This window comes from Arvicanthis niloticus, chromosome 4, assembly GCF_011762505.2.
Source record: "Arvicanthis niloticus isolate mArvNil1 chromosome 4, mArvNil1.pat.X, whole genome shotgun sequence".
NCBI classification, from domain to species: domain Eukaryota; kingdom Metazoa; phylum Chordata; class Mammalia; order Rodentia; family Muridae; genus Arvicanthis; species Arvicanthis niloticus.
The window spans coordinates 50,943,397-50,961,634 of NC_047661.1; the positions used below are offsets into that span (position 1 = coordinate 50,943,397).

General features: G+C 34.9%; 1 protein-coding gene across 3 annotated transcripts in view; it reads left to right on the forward strand.

Moving 5' to 3' along the window:
• The window catches only part of Nmd3 (NMD3 ribosome export adaptor), a 28,071-nt gene extending 12,076 nt beyond the window's left edge, over window positions 1-15,995 (forward strand). For all 3 annotated transcript variants that reach the window (XM_034500652.2, XM_076932508.1, XM_076932507.1), the window contains 9 exons: window positions 3,113-3,191; window positions 4,144-4,240; window positions 7,472-7,589; window positions 9,093-9,238; window positions 10,975-11,087; window positions 12,290-12,362; window positions 13,645-13,751; window positions 15,269-15,339; window positions 15,722-15,995. In XM_034500652.2, the coding sequence (XP_034356543.1) occupies window positions 3,113-3,191; window positions 4,144-4,240; window positions 7,472-7,589; window positions 9,093-9,238; window positions 10,975-11,087; window positions 12,290-12,362; window positions 13,645-13,751; window positions 15,269-15,339; window positions 15,722-15,852 (935 nt within the window). In that variant the 3' untranslated portion in view covers window positions 15,853-15,995. The remainder of the gene's footprint in view (window positions 1-3,112; window positions 3,192-4,143; window positions 4,241-7,471; window positions 7,590-9,092; window positions 9,239-10,974; window positions 11,088-12,289; window positions 12,363-13,644; window positions 13,752-15,268; window positions 15,340-15,721) is intronic.
• Window positions 15,996-18,238: the final 2,243 nt, after the last annotated feature.

The window sequence follows — 18,238 nt, forward strand, 5'->3', positions numbered from 1 at the left end:
AGTCTAATGCTTTCTTTGCATAAATACAAACACACACACACACACACACACACACACACACTCACTAATAGAAACAAAGAATGTATTTAAGAATTTAAAAATTCAAAGCATGTGTAAATAAAGAGCCCCTCCCCTACTTTATCTTTATCTACCTGCCATCTAAAAATAATGTATTTCCTTAAAACAAAATACATCTTGAAAGTTCTAAGTAGTTGTTCTCATGTAGTGTTCCATGGCTTTGATTTAATTTTAACACATTTGGAAAACATTTACCAACAATGCATATAGTTCCATTTAATTATTTAATTGCTGTCTGATAGTCTTTAGTCATTGGATATATAAATTGATATCTTTATTAATGGATTTATAGTTAGTTTTTACCAAGAATAGCACTGAATAATTATTGATATATTCGTCTTTGTGTATGTGTAGTAATTTTTCTAAGGAAGTGATTTAATTCTTGGGAATTGATTGAAGGAATTAGAATTACTGCACAAGAGAATACAAATATAAATTTTGATATCCTACAAAGTGCTACTGCACTTTCTCAGCACTGGTAAGGTTTTAGTTGTCCAGACACTTGCTGGTAGTGGTTAAGAACTGTGTTGGCCTTTTAAAATTTTGGACAAGATAATGGTGGATTGTTTTAATCTCTACCTCTTGGTTAGTAATGAGGGCTAATAGTCTTCTTATGCATCTTAATCTTTTTGTTTCTAATGTGAGTCATCTGTTGTCATCTATTTTGCCTAGTTTTCTATGTGTTTTTAGGATGTTGGTTACCTTCCAGCTACAAATATATAGTATTTGTTGAAGTTTCCTTTTCTTTTCCTTTTCTCTTATTTTTTAAATTTTTAAAATAATTTTTGTGCAATATATTTTATTCATATTCTGTCTCTCAACTCTTCCCAGATACTGCCCTCCAACTTGATGCTCTTTCTCTCAGAAAAACAGCAAAACAAAGGCTCACTAGCACTGCACTCCATACCCTCTCAAAGTACATAAAAACATGTAGACCTATATGTGTTGAAAAACAGGGTTTCTGCAGCCCAAGGCTATCCTGCACTCTCAGTGCTCCTGCTTCATTCTTAGTCCTGGGACTTTGTGTGTGAGCAGTTGTTGAGGTTTCTAATTGACATATGCTGACATGTATAATAAATGTGTTTATGTAATCTGTCCAGTTTTGTTATCAGTTAACTGGAGAAAGTTACAAAGTTTGCCTTTTTTTCTTCAGTGTTTTATTAACTGTGCTTTTGAAGAACCCATTAAGCCATTTTGTTAGGCATCTCCCAGGCATAAGTCATTTCATTTCTCTTTAAGACATTGATCTCTTTCAGATAGTTCTCTTGAATAATTTTTCATTACATTTATTTATGTATGTAATTTTGTTTGTTTGGCCATATGTCACATTGTGGAATTAGGTAACACCTGTCATCTTTAGGCATCTTTTGACCTCTGTCTTTGAGGCTATACTTAAAGGCAGAGGTGCTGAGTTATATGGAAAATTTATGTTGTTGATTATGTTTGAGAAACTGCCATAGTATATTTTCAAATGGCTGTAGTCTTTTTACATTCCTGACAGAAGTGTTGAAAGGTCCCAGATTCTGTACTTTAGTTGCTTACCATCCTTGTTTATAGACATTGTAGAGAGAAGTCTGTAATGGAATCTTCCTGTGGCTTTTCCACTGCACTAAGGACTAATGATATGAGGCATATTCTCCATATAAATGTATTGCTTGTATGATTGCTGTTGTTTTCTCCTAGACTGTCTCCTCCTTTTCTAAATGTTGTTACTTTATATTGCAAACATTTATTTCTTGTTTTCTTTTAAATGTATTTTCTATATGTATGAATGTCTTGCCTGCATGTATGTAAATACATTGTGTGTGCAGTGCCCACAAAGGCCAGAAGAAGACATTAGATACCCCTGGAATTAGAGTCACAAAGGGTTGTGAGCTGCTATGTTGGTCTAGGAACTGAATTCAGGTCCTCTGCAAGAGGCTCTAAAACTGCTTAGACATCTCTCCAGCCCCAATGTGTTTCAAGTTTGATGAGGTTTAGCTGCTGAGTGATAAAAAGCTTTCCTGAGAGTGTGGGAGATGCAACCCCATACATCTACTAACCCCAGATAGGAATTCTACTACAGACCAAAAGTTACATACACCTCCAAAGTCCAACTTGAAGAACCATTTTATTTTATTGAGGTTACTTACGGGAGTAGAAATAACTCAAGGTTAGCTATATCACCAAAGCTTACCTCAGCATGTGTGATAGCTGACAAAGTTGGGAACCAGGAATATACTGTACACACAGGTTGAAGAGTGTTCTAAGTGACTCATTTGGTCTAAACCTCTTCTAGGCAGTTAAGGGTACAAAAATATCCTATTTTTCAGGTGCTTTACAATTTTAACTCATAGGTCTTAACTCTTGAATTGGTGTGAAGTGCCTAAATTCATCTTTTTTTCTGGGGATTGCAGAACTATTTTTTCTCTGTTAAAAAATGCCAATAATAGTTAAGTTCTGTTGATTAAATGTAATAGCCTATTTCTGCAATCTGAAGTTTGCATGAATTTACACTTTTATGCTAGTCTTATGCTGTCTTAATTTTGTGTCCTGTGCATTTGTTTATTTTTCTTTGTATTGTTATACCTTTTATGGATAAATGGAGTTCTTATTTAGGTATCTCATAAGTACTTCTTAGCGGTCGATTTGCATTTGGCTGTTCCTTTGTTGATAGTGTTGAATGATACTGCACTGGGATAGGTACTGCTCTCCAACTGCTGTCCAGTGACTACTATGTTCAGTCTCAGTATGTAATTTTTTTTCATACATATCAACTAGGTGAATATTTGTCATTTTCTTGACAGATTATTTATTACATAAACTATTCTTTTCCTTTTCTCTCTTGGCCTTGAATTTTGTTCTTGTGAATTAGTATGAATCTTGTTTTTATTTGTTAACATTTATTTTATCTGGTTTTGTCTGCCTTTTTGCCAAACAAGTCTTAATTGATATTCCTAAACTATTTTGGTTATGATATTCCTAAACTATTTTTTGTGATGTGGTCATATGGAGAAAAACCTTGTTTTGCATAACTTTTTATTATTTGTTTTAGATGGTCTGGATTTTTATTATTCTTCAAAACAACATGCTCAGAAGATGGTGGAGTTTCTTCAGGGTACAGTTCCCTGTAGGTATGTTGTGAACCTAAATTTGTAAGTCCAAGGATATGGGAACAGGAGATGTAAAGGTCATATCTGTTCTTCAGGCTTAGATAATAGACATTGTTACAATTAAAATTTTAGTATGCATAGTTAAACAATCATGAAGCATTGAGTTATCCATTTTATATCAGCCAAAGAGTGCTGCTGAATCTTTTGGTAGCTCAACCTAACTCCATAGTAATAGGCACTGTACTGCTGAACCATAGAGATGAGTAGAAGAGCTAGGCCTCAAAATGGGAGAAATATTTGTAAGTTGAGTTTATGTTAAAAGAGTTTATATATTGAAAGATAAGATTATCAGGAACAAAGACCCAGGAGGTGCATTAGTGTGGCTTAGAGTATAATCATTTTGAAGAAGGTTTCCAATATGGATAAAATTCAGCTTTGGCCTGTGTACTAGTTTCATGACTGTTGCTGTGATTAAAAACAGCCTGACAGAAAGCTGCTTAGAGGAGGTAAGGGTTTGTTTTGTTAGGCTTACAGTTGTTACAGTCTACCATCATGGAGTAATCAAATCAGCGAGTCACATCATATCCAAGGGCAGAGATTAATTAATGTTTACATGCCCGCTCACCTGCCTGCTTGTTTATGCTCAGCTAGATTTCTCTACTTTAAACAGTTTGGGGCTGGGTCTTCTCCCATCAATTTACTTAAGATGTTTTTCTACAGATATGTTCATACAATCCTTTTCTGGACTGTAGAAGGTCCTTCTCAGGTGATATCAAGGTTATATCAAGGTTATAACCTTGATATAATGATATAACCTTGATATCAATGATATCTAGGTTATATCAAGTTGACAATTAAAGCTAACCGCACCACTAGGAAGCTGTTTGAAGGCATTGAACTTTGATTGGCTAAAACCAAGTTTATATAAGTCCAGACCTGTCCCTTTTTATTGATAAAATTTTTTTCTTAATAGGTACAAAGCATCACAAAGATTGATCTCCCAGGATATTCATAGTAACACATACAATTACAAGAGTACTTTTTCTGTGGAAATTGTTCCAATATGCAAGGTACTTTTTTTTTTCATGTAATTAATCCTTATTTATAAGAGAATAAGTAATTTATTGCTCTTGGTTTTCTATTGGCTGGCTAAACATTAAGAATAACTTCTTTGAATGATTTCTGACATTCTCAAAGTAACTTTGCTAAAAAGATTCAAAATATGCGTTTATAACTATGAATTGGAATGCGCTTTATTTTGGTGTATTATGATGAGAAGATTGGGTTGGTGAGATGGGTCAGCCTTCATCAAGTACTTGGCACGCTAACCTGACAACTTCAGTTGGACTCCTGGAACCCATGTAAGAGGAGGAGAGAAGCAACTCTGTAATGTTCTCCTCTGACCAATATGCACACGTGCATGAACATTCATTTACACACACACACACACACACACACACACACACACACAGAGAGAGAGAGAGAGAGAGAGAGAGAGAGAGAAAGAGAGAGAGAGACTGAGAGAGACTTTCAAAGGCCAGCTTTGACACCACAGGTAAACTGAGTCTGACAGTGAGTTGTGGCATTGGTGACTAGGGTCAGTACTGAAAGCAGCTGACAGGTTGGTCCTGATAGCAACTGACCAGGGGAGGAAGGGGCTGCTGCCTATGGCAGCCAGCATTTAGAGAAAAAGAAAAGGGGAAATTTTACACATACAGAGTGTTTGAATGGCAGGCTCCATTGTTTTAGTTTTTCTCTTAACCCTTTCATACCCCTTAACACAAAATTTCTTTATGTAAGAAAATTACCTTATAGCCACAAGTTACACATTTTTAAAGACAATCACTACAAAAACGTTCTTAAAAATCAGAAAATCAGATTTAAAATTGTCACACGAGAGGAAATTACAACAGGATTGTTGAGTATGTATTTTTTTGGAAACTTATATCTAAACAATTCTATCTATCATTCTACAAGCTCATTGTAATTCCAAAAGCAATAATTCTTTTGTTATAGATTAACAAAGTTTAAGCAGGCCAAAGTTTCTATCTATGCTAACGAACAGGTCACCTATTTTTGACATTCTTGATCAGCTAGACTGGCTAATCATCTGTTCTCTGTTCTTAAACTCATAATAGAATTGTTTATTCTTTATTCATAACCTTTCTGTTTCATGGTGTACTCCTAAAACCACATCCATAGATCACAAGACCAAGGAACTCAGACTCAACCTAGGGTCAATGCTTTCTTTGATATTAACTTGTCCCAAGCCTCTTTTTCTTGCTACTACAATTATGTGCTTGTAGTGCATGAAGGCTCACTGTACTCCTTTCTCTAACTCATGCAGCTCTTGCCGTTCTGTGAGGAAGGAGCACATTTTGTTGTTGATTCTGACTTTATAAACTTTCTATCAACTATCCTAACTTGCCAAGATTATTTATATTAAGCTTAACTTCCTAAAATTACTTAAATCAGGAATTCTATATAATCATTAATTCATCTAAACAGTATTATCTCAAGAATTTTGATCCTCATGTTGTTCTGCAGGGTACTTGTCCAACAGAGTGGGCTATTTCCCAGGAAGTAATCACACCAGGCTACAGGCAGTGAGAATCTCCCAGTGTCCATTCACACCAAGCCAAATAAATGAGGAGTGTGGCAATAACAAACATGAGAATCATATCAGTAGCAAGAAGCAGTCCTGGGATGAAGTCTCTAGGGCCATACCTTTCCAGAGTGCACCGTTATAGCCTAGCAAGTGTTTCCAGGGAGCTCGCTTGCCTACTGTAGCACTTCTTACATGGTGTCTGCCAACACACACACACACACACACACACACACACACACACACACACACACACACACTTTGGAATCTGTGTGGGTAAGAGTTTTGTATATGTACGTGATGTATGCATGGATGTGGATGATAATATTAAAACAAATGACCTAGCTGTTCTAGCCAAAAGTAGTTATCTGAGTTCCACTTTTTGCCAGTCCTCATTTAAAAACAGTAGAAGCCTGGATAATAAATTTAGGTATGACAGCATATTTAGGCCTGTATATTATTAAGTACAATGAAAGGAGATATAGTATTGTGGCATGTGTAGGTAATTAAGAGTCCCTGTAGATGCTAAACTCCAGGGATGTACAAATTCCTCATAAAATTGTGCAGTATATGTTACTTATAGAATACTTAAACCTAATATATAGCATAGCATATGTTATATATGCTATGTAAATGGTTATTAGTTAATCTGTATTTTTAAGGGAAACAAAAGGACTTTACCTGTTTAGTACAGATGCAGTGCTTAATAAAAACAAAATTGATCCACAGTTGGGTGAATTAGTGGGTATGGAACACATGGATATGGAAAGCTGATTTTATATATATATATATATATATATATTTTTTTTTTTTTGGGGAGCTCTGGGTTTAAAACCAAAAGTTGGAGTAGGTGTTCATATATAGTCCACCTCAGTGGAAAAGCCTTGAATGTGCACAAATACAGCTTTATGACGAAGATCATTTTTTTCTTTAAATTTATTTTCTGTTGTTAAGGTCTCATTCTTAAATATTTGATGGATTGCAACTCAGAGATTCTCTGGCTTTGCCTCCCAAGTATGGGATTAGAGGTGTATACCATTATGCTCAGCTACTTGTATCTTTTAATAGAGTTAAGAAACATACAAGTAACCTTGTTGGACTATGAAGTATTTTTTATTGAAAATTCTACATGTAGATGTGACTTTTTCAGTCATTAAATCTTTGATCTTTAATTACACACTCATTTAGCTATTTTAAGAGAAACATGTTTTTCATTGAAATTTGGTTTTGTGAGGATCAAAAGAAAAGTCAGTCACAAGGAACGTTGATTAGAATACATACTATATTAACATACAGAATGACAAGTATTCATGGTACAATTAAATTGAAATGAATTTAACAAACACATGGATGTGGAAGGCTGATTATAAAACAGATTCTTAAAAACATTTCAGGTAAGACAAATAGGCCCATCTTAAGAATGTGAAAGTGTGTAGAGAAACCATAAAGTTCTTAATCTACAGGTCATTTGTTGGCCCAAGAATGAAATATAATGTTGTGGAGCTAAGCATGGTAGTAGCATCCTGTAGGCTGAATCATGAGGCTTGGTAATTCTACATACATTCAGACAGACAGACAGACAGACAGACAGTTTGGTTGCGCAAGAATGGTTTTATCAGGTTTATTAATGAGTGTTTATCAGAGGTTGCTAATTTAGAATTATCCTTAATTTTAGATGTTATTTCTTTTTGCTTAGGATAATGTTGTCTGTTTATCACCAAAACTCGCACAGAGCCTTGGAAATATGAGCCAGATATGTATTTGTATTCGAGTAACTAGTGCCATCCATCTCATAGACCCAAACACCCTACAAGGTAAGGTTTGGAACTAAATTTAGCTTTGGAACAAAATTTTGACAATTTTGGCTTTATGATAAACAGTAATCACTCTAGGCATTTATGTTGTTTAGTGTCCACCCTCTTTTTTTTTTTTTTTTTTTTTTTTTTTAATGGAGACAGGGTATCATGTAGCCTAGGCTGCCCTTGAACTATCTATATATTCAAGGATGATCTTCAGTTCCTGACTGTCTTCCCTCTATCTCCCCAGAACTGGGATCACAGGTACGCCATGATACCCAGTTACATAGTACTGGAAATTGAGCCCAAGGCCTGGTGGTTACTAGGCATGCATTTTCTAAATAAGCTGCACGTCCAGTTGCAAATGTCATTCTTGATAATAATATTTTGGAAGACTAATAGGTAAAGTTTAGTACTTTAAAAATATTAGAATTATAAAGCATATTCTTTCTCGTTTAAAGAAACAATTTTGTGAACTTTTAGATATTTCATACTTTTGTTCCTTTCATTTTTATGAAAAATTTCAACTTCATTCAATTTTTGTCACTACGTCTTTTGCCAAATGTTTGTGTGCCTGTGCACAAGCATTGAACCCAGAGCCCTGTACCTGTTAGGCAGGGATTCTGTTGTTAAACTATATGTCTAGCCTGCAAGTTTTAGTTTTTAAACAGCTATTTTAAATTCGGGGACATTTGAGCTGTGACTCATTGGGATACGTAGTTTAAATTAGAATTTTAACCTTTTATCATTATTATGGGTCATTTTTAGGATATCTTTATATAAATTTTTTCAGAAAGGAAGCCTGCGTAGTGATAGTTTTGGCATTGTTTTCCTTCATCTTTTTCTTGTTTCTTATCAATTTTCTGTTATTTTGCTATTTTTCAGAAACTCATTGATTATATCATCAGCTAAGGTCTATTTGCAGTAATAATAACTATCTGCAGAATGCTGAAAAGGGCATTCTTTTTTTTTTTTTATTTACACTTCAGATGCCATCCCCTTTCCCCTTTCCTCACCCCCCCCCCCTTAGAAAACCCCTATCCCATGCCCCCTTTTCCTTTTTGCATTTATACATTTTTTAAAAAAATGTTAATCATAGGCTTTATAAGTTTGGTATTGTTCAGTCAGAGGTGTAGCCCACTACCCAACCTAGATATAACAACTATCTTTGAAAAGGGCATTCTTATCTGTTAGACAAAAGTAGGCTCTGTGTCTTACAACCCAGAGTGACTAATAACTTTCTGCCATAAAATTCCAGCAAATGAAATCACCATAAAACAGATTGAGTGTCACAGGGCATTCAGATTATAGGGACAAAATAAGATGTAAATTTTTTTGACACCTGGCATTTCCCTTGTGCCATGGGAGGTTTGGAGCTCATGTGTGGAGATCAGTGATGACTTAGAGTGACTTTAGTTCTTGTCCAGTTACTTCCTGCTTGTTATCTAAATCTAATGTTAACACATTAGATGACTTGGAAATTTGTCAGTTATCTTATTCTGAGTGTTCTCCTTATTTTAGTTGCAGATATTGATGGAAACACTTTCTGGAGTCATCCTTTCAATAGTTTATGCCATCCTAAGCAGCTCGAAGAGTTTATTGTCATAGAATGCAGCATAGTCAGAGATCTGAAGCGGAGTGCGGGGGCTGGGGTGATATCAAAAAAGGTAAGCAGCATCCATCGATCTATCCTCTTTTACTCATTTTGTGGCAATATCATTTCAGTTCTTTTAAAAACATTTTTGGCTTTTAATTGTTGGTAATTATAAAATGTGGAGACCAGCTACAGTAAAACACCCATGAAGTTAGTGAGGGGCCAGAAGAGATCACTCAGCAGGTAAAAGTGACATCTGATGACCTGAATCGAATCCCTGGGATCCACATTACAAAGTTTTCCTCTGACCTCCAGATGTGTGCTGTGTAATATGGCATGTGCCAACGTCCCCTGTCATACACACACACACACACACAAAGAAATATAATTTTTCTAAAATGGAGCCATCGTAGCAGGGTGTGGTAGTGCATCCTGTTAACCTCAGTACTCAGGAGGTAGAGGCATTTGGTGCTCTGAGTTTTGAGGCCGGCCTGGTCTACATGTCTAATACCAGACTGACACCCTGTCTCACAAAAAATTAAAATAAAATTATAATGGACTCATTGTGGTAAGGTTGCTGGACTACAGTCTAATAAGTTAATTTTTTTCTTTTTGTATTGGGAAAAGGCCTTTTTCTTTTTCTTTTTTTAATTAAAAAGAAAAAGTCATGTTTCCCCTTCATTTTGTTAGAGGAGAACCAAGTGGACAATCTCTTGACTTTCAGATCATTACTAAATATGAAATCATCCATAGATATTTATTTGTACATCATAGAGACCCTTTTGAGTTAATCAGATTATCACTATGAGAACTACATTTGGTCTAGGAATAGGTGCCTTTTTTTTGTCTTAGAAGGTTTAAGGTTGGTTCAGACTAGTATCTAGGTAGGGAGCACACATTAAATTTATATGAATATTATAATTCTTAAATCTTCAGTAATAATGCCTTCCTGTCTTGTTATGATACTAACTTGTTAACTTGAAAGTGCCCATATTTTGTAGAATTTGCTACCTTCTGGATCTCTATTACTGTTAGTTTATAATGCCATTTGACTTCATTTATTGTATTTTCTCTTGATTAAAAGGGCATCTACATTTTGGTAAACTAAAATATGTTATGAGAGTGTTTAAGATGATGAGTATTTTTAATTTTATTTGGGGATAGGGGAGCTGTGCATGTGAACGTCCGAGGATCAAACTCAGATCATCAGACTTGTTGCAGTAATCTTTATCCACTGAGCTCTCTCTCCAGCCCCGTGTGCCGTGTGCCTGTGTTTCCAGGGTCAGTCAGTGTTTTGGTGAAATTCACAGGTTTTTCTGAGCTCTTGGGTTTTTTTTTTTTTTTTTTTTTTTTTTTTTTTTTTTTTTTTTTTTTTTCTTTTTCTTTTTTTTTTTCTTTTCTTTTCTTTTTCTTTTTAAGTCTTTGGTCTTACAGGCATTTGCTTAGACAGTTTTCTTGCTTTAGGATTCTTTTGCCTTTTTAGTTACTTTTTTGCTCAGTCTTATTAGTTAGCCAGTCTCTATGAAGACGTTTTCCTGTGCAAATGCTATGTGTGTATGTTATATGTTTGTGTGTGTGTGTGTGTGTGTGTGTGTATGCTTTTCAGGGGGCAATGTTAATGATTTATACAAGTTTTGGACTGTTTTTATGGTTTTCTTTGAGTAATTTTCTGGATTCCTGATTTGGTAATTGCTAATTTTGACTGTTATAGAATTCTGGAAAGTTGAAAGCTATTTTAAATGCATATTAAATGAGAAAAAAGTCAATATTTAATTTTTCCATGAAACAGTTTCTTTCTTTTCTGTTAAGCACACCCTTGGGGAAGTCTGGATCCAGAAGACGTCTGAAATGAATACAGATAAACAGTATTTTTGCCGAACTCACTTGGGACATCTTTTAAATCCTGGAGACCTCGTACTAGGGTTTGTTTTATTTTAACTTGCCAGATAGCATTGCGGGTTTTGTTTTCTTCAGGAGCCAATAAAGATTCAAAATGCTAAATTTCTTAATTCCAAAAGATTTAAGAGTTTTAAAGACCCTTTTAGCTTATTTTTATTATTGATTACTATAAACCCTTGGAATGCATAGAACCCCATAGTTTGGGCCATCATCTGAGAGTCATTTATTCAAAGATTTTGGCAATTAAACACTGAATTTGTATAGTTAGGTAAGTAGTTACAGCTTTTGATGAAGTGGGTAGCTTTTTTTTTTTTTTTATGGCTGTGAAAATACTTCACTTTTTGGAAATAGCTAGGACTGAAGAGATGCCTCAGAGGTTAAGAGTCTACTATTCTTTCAGAGGACCCAGGTTCCATTCCCAGGCCTCATAATAGGCAGCTCATAACCTCCAGTAGCTCCAGTTCTAAGGGATCTAACACTTCTGAAGGCACTTACACACACATAAGTGTATATAAATGCATGCAGGCATACACATATGCATATATAATAAAGTTGAAGAAAAAAAAAAACAAACTAACAACCATTGTCTGTATGCCAGACAGATCCATAAAAATAAATAATATGCATTTGAGGTCATCAGTGTGTTCTAGACAGTGTATTTTGTTCAGAGTTTCAATTCCATTTACAAGAGAATGAAAGGTTGTTGCTTGTTGTATTTATTATCTATGCAGACTCATTCAGTTGAATTGTGAAGTTAAGGCTGTTATGTCTGTCTTATTTCTTTAACAAATATACGGGAAAGAGGAACGTAGTGGACAGTGAAAAAACTTATAGTGCAATGTGATCCTGTCATGAAAGATTTAAATTCTGTGTGTATGTTTTGCCTGCATGCATTCTATATGCATGTTTGTGCCTGGTGTCCACAGAGGCTGGAAGAGGATCTTTTTGACTTTTCAAGACAAGGATTCTCAGTGTAGCCCTGGCTATCCTGTGACTACGTCTGTAGACCAGCTTGGCCTTGAACTCACAGAGATATGACTGCTTCTGCCTCTAGAGCTTTTGAAGGCATGAATTACTACCTCTTAGCTTCAAAACTTTTAAAGTGGGAGCATACAAAATCTTTCACTTAGGAAGATAGATGTGTATGTATAATGCTATACAGAGAAAGTAAAATGATACTCAAAGGATAGAATACTCCTTAAACTTCTCATTGTTTATATTTCAGATTTGATTTGGCCAACTGTAACTTAAATGATGAGCATGTCAACAAAATGAACCCAGACAGAGTTCCAGATGTGGTAAGGCTTTAGATTAGTTTTGTTGTTGTTTCTGTGTTAATTCTTAGAATTTATTCAGCACCCTGTCCACCAATCAAATTTTTGTTTTTTTGGCAAAACACTTGATACTGCCAGACCTGGTGGTATAGGCCAGAGGTTCACAAACTCAAGACCTACCTTGGATTAGACTTTAAGACTAGTTTGTGAAAAGAGGCCCTGTCTCAAAACAAAACAAAACAAAACAAAACAAAACAAAACAAAAACCCAAAATGGACAATAGGACTTATAAAATGAGGTGCTTGCCTAGCATAAGGCCCTAGCTTCCATCACCCAGTACTGCCAAACAAAGCTCATGCTGGTCATAGAGTGCAAATAAGTTTGTACTTAGAAATGATAACTTAGAACATTTTTTCAGACACAGTCTTAAATTAGCTTATTTTATATAGTTTCTCTACTTCACAGACCATTTAGAATTGAGACCATTATTCAATGTTAGTACAAATTAGAATTTAAAATAATCATAGTGTCAACGCTTGGAAAAGAGTTTTACCTGTAAAAAGTCTATAGAGTTGTAATATGGTGAATTTAAGTTCATAAACAACAGTGAATGAAATGAAGGATAATAATCCTATTCCCACTTGCTTAATCCTTTTAGAATAGTCATGAATTTCTTTAGCTATGAGCAAAAATAAAGTTCTGGTAATAGGAGATTCCTGTTTCATTTGGTTGTTCTTCAGTTGATAAAATAGAAAAAAAATGGGTATGTGCTGGGAATGGAATTCAGCTCTTCTGCAAGAGCAACAAATGTTCATAACCACTGAGTTCTTTCTCCAGCTTCAGAATTGGCATTTATTAAAAGGTCATTTGAGGAGATCATTAGTTTTCTTAAAAAGTTTATATTTTTACTACTACATAATTATTAAATGTTATAAAAGACTTGTAAATTTTCTAAGTGCTTATTACTGTGAAAAACAAAGTTCTCTATCTAATGTTTCAAAATGGGCTGTATGAATGGTGGCTGAAAATTGAAATTTGAAGAGAAAACAATGCAGATTTTGGGTATTGAAAATTTAACATTTAGTCATTTGAAAATTTCACAGGTAGATAAATAATGTTCAAATGCATCTTCATGCATGGTAAATGTTTTAAAAGTCTTCTTGACACTGCCTCTTGACCTCTATACCTTTCTCCTGAAATGTAACTGCTGCCATCATTTTGATTTCCTGGTATGCCCAAGTTTTGAGTTTTTTTCCCCCTACTGTGTGTTTCAGTGTTTGATAACTGCAAATATTTCTGTTTTCAGGTGTTAATTAAGAAGAGCTATGACCGTACCAAACGCCAGCGCCGTAGAAACTGGAAACTGAAAGAACTTGAGAGAGACAGAGAAGACATGAACACAGATGATGAAAGGTCCTGCTTTCCTGAACCCTTAAAAGTAGTTGCAAGGGAAAGCCTTAGACATTGGCTTTATATTGTAAAGAAATTGATATTACCCAATAGATCTTTGCACTAAAAATTAACTTCGGATTCTTAGAAACTATAAATGGAATCTACATAAGAGAATCCATAAAAAAATAATGATGATTTTATACAGGCTCAGTAATTATTTCCTGGGTTATTGTCTTTGTAATTATAGTTTTAATGTAAATAATTTAGTTAAAATGTTCAAGTATAATGAACAGTTACCTTGTGGATATCACAAATAGATGATTTTCATGTCTTAAGCCTAAAAAACTAGTTCATATCACATTAGATACTACTTTTCAGATAGCAAGCAAAAATGAAAATGTTTTTTAAAAATGTTTATTGAATGGTTTAAATGTGGCCTTAATTCTGTGTGTGTATGGTGGTGTGGTTGTGTGCACATGTGTCTGTGTGTGGCCTGAATTTGTTTTTGTTTTGAGATTTTTATTTACTTTTTATGTGTCTGAGTTTATATCTTCTATGCACCATGTGCATATAGTGCCCATTGAGGCCAGATGTGAACTGCCACGTGGGTGCTGGGTATTGAACCTGGGTCTTCTGGAAGAACAGCTAGTGCCCATAACCACTGAGCCATCTCTCCAGCCTGTGTCCTCAATTCTTGATGTTAGTCAAAACAAAACAAAACAAAAAACCAAAAAAAAAATTATTTTTTTTTTTTTTTTGTTTGTTTTTTTTTTTTTTTTTGAAGGAAGAATTTACATTCTTGGGAAGCAACAGAATTACAATGTAATACACCTGTGCGAGTGTGCGCACACACACACACACACACAGTATATTAAACTGTTTAGAAGTACATACTTGACTATGTCAGCTGTAGTCTTAGCCTGCTGATGTGGTGTAGGAGCTAAAAGCTCTTGCTGTACAAGCCATGTAGCCAGAATTCCAGCCCCTAGAACCATCATAAAACCTGAAGAAGAGAACTGACTCAACAGTGTTGGTCTCTGGACTGTTTCTTGGGCTTCCATAGCTAAGAGTGCTTCCTGTTCTTCCAGAGGACTGAAGTTCAGTTCCAGCATCCACATTGGGTGGCTCATAGCCACCTGTATCTCTAGTTCCAGACCATCTAATGTCTTCTTTAGGCCTCTGTGGATACCTTCACACATCTGGTGCATGGTGCATTGTGTGCACGTGCACACACACACACACACACACACACACACACACAAAATAAATATTGTTAAAACACAAAACAGGACATTCCAAATTGACTATGGTCTAATCAGCTACATATTTTGCTTATCCATAAGAATTTGGTTGGGTAGGTGGAATAGAGGTGAAAGGTAATTTTTTATTGTCTTAGATTTAACATCACCTTAATATTTAGCAGTTATATAACATTGCAAGGGAATTTATTTTCCAGACCTGCTTAATTAACATCCATATTTGACCTTTGTGAATAGTATACTACTTAGTACAGTGCTCAAAGTTTCTTTTTCTTACAGGCAATATCAAGATTTTCTTGAAGATCTTGAAGAAGATGAGGCAATTAGAAAAAATGTCAACATATACAGAGGTTGGTGTTTTAGGAGTATTGAAGTCATGTTGTAGAGAGTATTAGTGAGGGTATTTGGTATTTTAAAACTTTGATTTTCATAAGTAACTTTTATTTGTCTCATAAACTATTGTAGTTAGGCTTTTACCTAACAGATAATAAGGAACAGTATAATTTATTAAATGTTTGCTATGTACATATGATGCAAGTTGTTTCTGAACCTGATCCTTTAAGTTGCTAGGTCTTGTACATTTAATTTGCTCATTTATTCAGTATTTGAAAACTTGCTGTAAACTAAGAGCTGAGAGCTTCTACTACAGCGTGACTGCTTAGTAGTGATGATGGTAGGAGTTGTCGTTTGTATATTTCCATATTTGGACTGATTTAATGTCTGCTTCCTTAGATTCAACCATCCCTGTGGAAAGTGACACAGATGATGAAGGAGCACCTCGAATTAGTCTGGCTGAGATGCTTGAAGACCTTCAAATTTCTCAGGATGCCACTGGTGAAGAGGGTGCATCAATGATGTCATGATGAGTCATTTTATGTGCTGTTTACATCTCTGTGGCCTCAGGAAGTTGGCAAAATAACCTTTATTGTATAGTACATGTATTCCCTTATATTTTGAAAGGAGAAGTTTGACCTTAAATAAATTACTATTTTGTTTGTTCATTTAAGTATTGTAAAGGTTTCATGATTTGACTGATAGATAATAAGATTAGATGGAATATAATTTTTATTGCTATTAAGGCCACCTCATGTATGCAGTTTTATTGGTTTGATTTTTAATATAGGAGGCACTGTAGTATTTTGATACTATTGTGCTGGATTCAGATAACTAAAAGTTAGGATTCTTTGAGTATTAAGAATATTAACCGAATATTGGAGCATAAACCAACCTCTTACATTGATTTTTATATTGAATGCCCTGTGAACATATAAAAATATGTATGAATCACTTTTGATATAAACTAATGTATTTTGATTCACTTTAGATTACTTCTTTATCCTTGGACTAGGAAAATGAAGGTTCAGTTGATCATCAGCCAATTGGGAAGTTAAGCTTTTTATTTCTACATAGAATTAGTATCCTCATTTTTCTTCCCCATTTCTGAGATTAAACCCAAGGCCTTGTGCTTCCAAATTTAGTGTTCTATCATTGAGCTACAGTTTTAGTTCTGCAAAAAATTTTAACTGAAAATTGTTTTAATTTTTATTTCATTAGAATGAAATATATTTAAAATGTATAGATGTTTGTGGAATATATACTAATTTTATAGGTTAAGTAACTTTTTTTATTCTACCTTGGGCAGCAGCTTAGGGTGAGAGCTTGCTTATATTATAAAAACACCTGGCGCTTGTATCAGAAATACAGTTTTTAAATTTTGGCATTCAAGTTGGGGAGGCAGACTTTTCCTGTAAGTTTCTGTCATTGAACGTAACTGGTTTTTATCAGCAAGAATGTGATTATAGATGATGGAATAGGAAAACCTATGAAACCTTACACGTTCTGAAAGAAGAGTGTTGGCCTGGATGTAAACAATTTGAAAATGAAGTTTTATGATCTTGTTTCTATAGGCAACATCAGATTTATTAAACACACTATAGTGAACGTCTTTTCCTTGTCTTTACCTACCATTGGAGGTAGAAACTAGTACTCAGTGTCTTAAGATTCAGCTACTAAATTTTTGCAATTTAGAATAAAGGCCCAAACAGCCTACGGTCCTTCATTTCTGTATGCACATTCATCTAAAAGACATACTCTGTTCTGGTGCTAGAATGATGGGGATGGCCGTTCTTCAGAGATGAGCATGACCATAGCAAGTTCTCATTTGTTTTACCACTGGCTAGTTTATTAAGATTTTAAAGACAGTATCTCATGCAGTTTTCCAAAGAGGAGTTTATTTAAATACTTAGGTGATTTTTCTCACTGAAAAAAATGTAGTCTTTCTTAGAAACAGGTATCCAAGAGTTAACTGCAGAGTTAAGCAGCTTTGCTAAGTCTACCATTTCAGTGAGTCCCATGGTACTCTGAATGCTGTGCCAGGGCTGCTAGCGGGTTGGGAAGCTAATTTTACTCAAATGCACAAGAAGTTGGTTTACAATTAGGTTTGTAAGTTGCTACAATTATTGTGTGTGTGTAATGGATACACACTTGAATGCTACTGTTTTGTAGTCAGAGAAGTCTGGTGAACAAGGAGGAAGTTGAGGGAGATTTGCTTTTTCAACTAAGATGCTTAGCAGCATCAGGCTAGTACTTTGCCATAGTAGAATGTGGGATCTAGAGACTCCAGGGTGTGTTTTCTTAGATGGTGTGAATCGATGGCAGAGATTTCTCTAGATTCTTAATTTTAGAAAACATGTATGTTGATTTCTACTTTTAAATTATTTGATGGTTTTCTTTTCTAAATTTCCTGGCCTGTTCTAGCCCAGGGGACATTTTTAAAAAATACTATTTTCCCATAATTTCAGACTTGAAAGGTCCAAGAAGAGCATAGAGAGATTTCCTGGTAGCCTTTACCCAGATCTGACAAATGAATCATTTACCTTGATGGCATTCTCTTTCATCTTACTAGTTTTAAGTTGGATCATTTCAAGAGAGTGGCTGGGGTTCCATCCAACCCTGGGTTGAGTACCCAGCATGTCACTCTTTACCATCACCCACCAAATAAAAGAAAGGTGGTGCCTTTTTAGTATTGGCACGCCCAGCCAAGTGTTATGTACGTTCAAGGATAGCTATGTGGCCCAACAATGCGTTGTGTTGCAGTATCTACAAGTTGGATAACTCTGTCAGAGATAGTATTTTCATTCTAAAAACAAGAAATCTTTAATAGTAATTAATACACTGTTCAGAAATTATCACTGATTCAAAACTTTTACCTGATCAGTAGAATGTTGAGGTCTTGGCATTTGTCTCTGT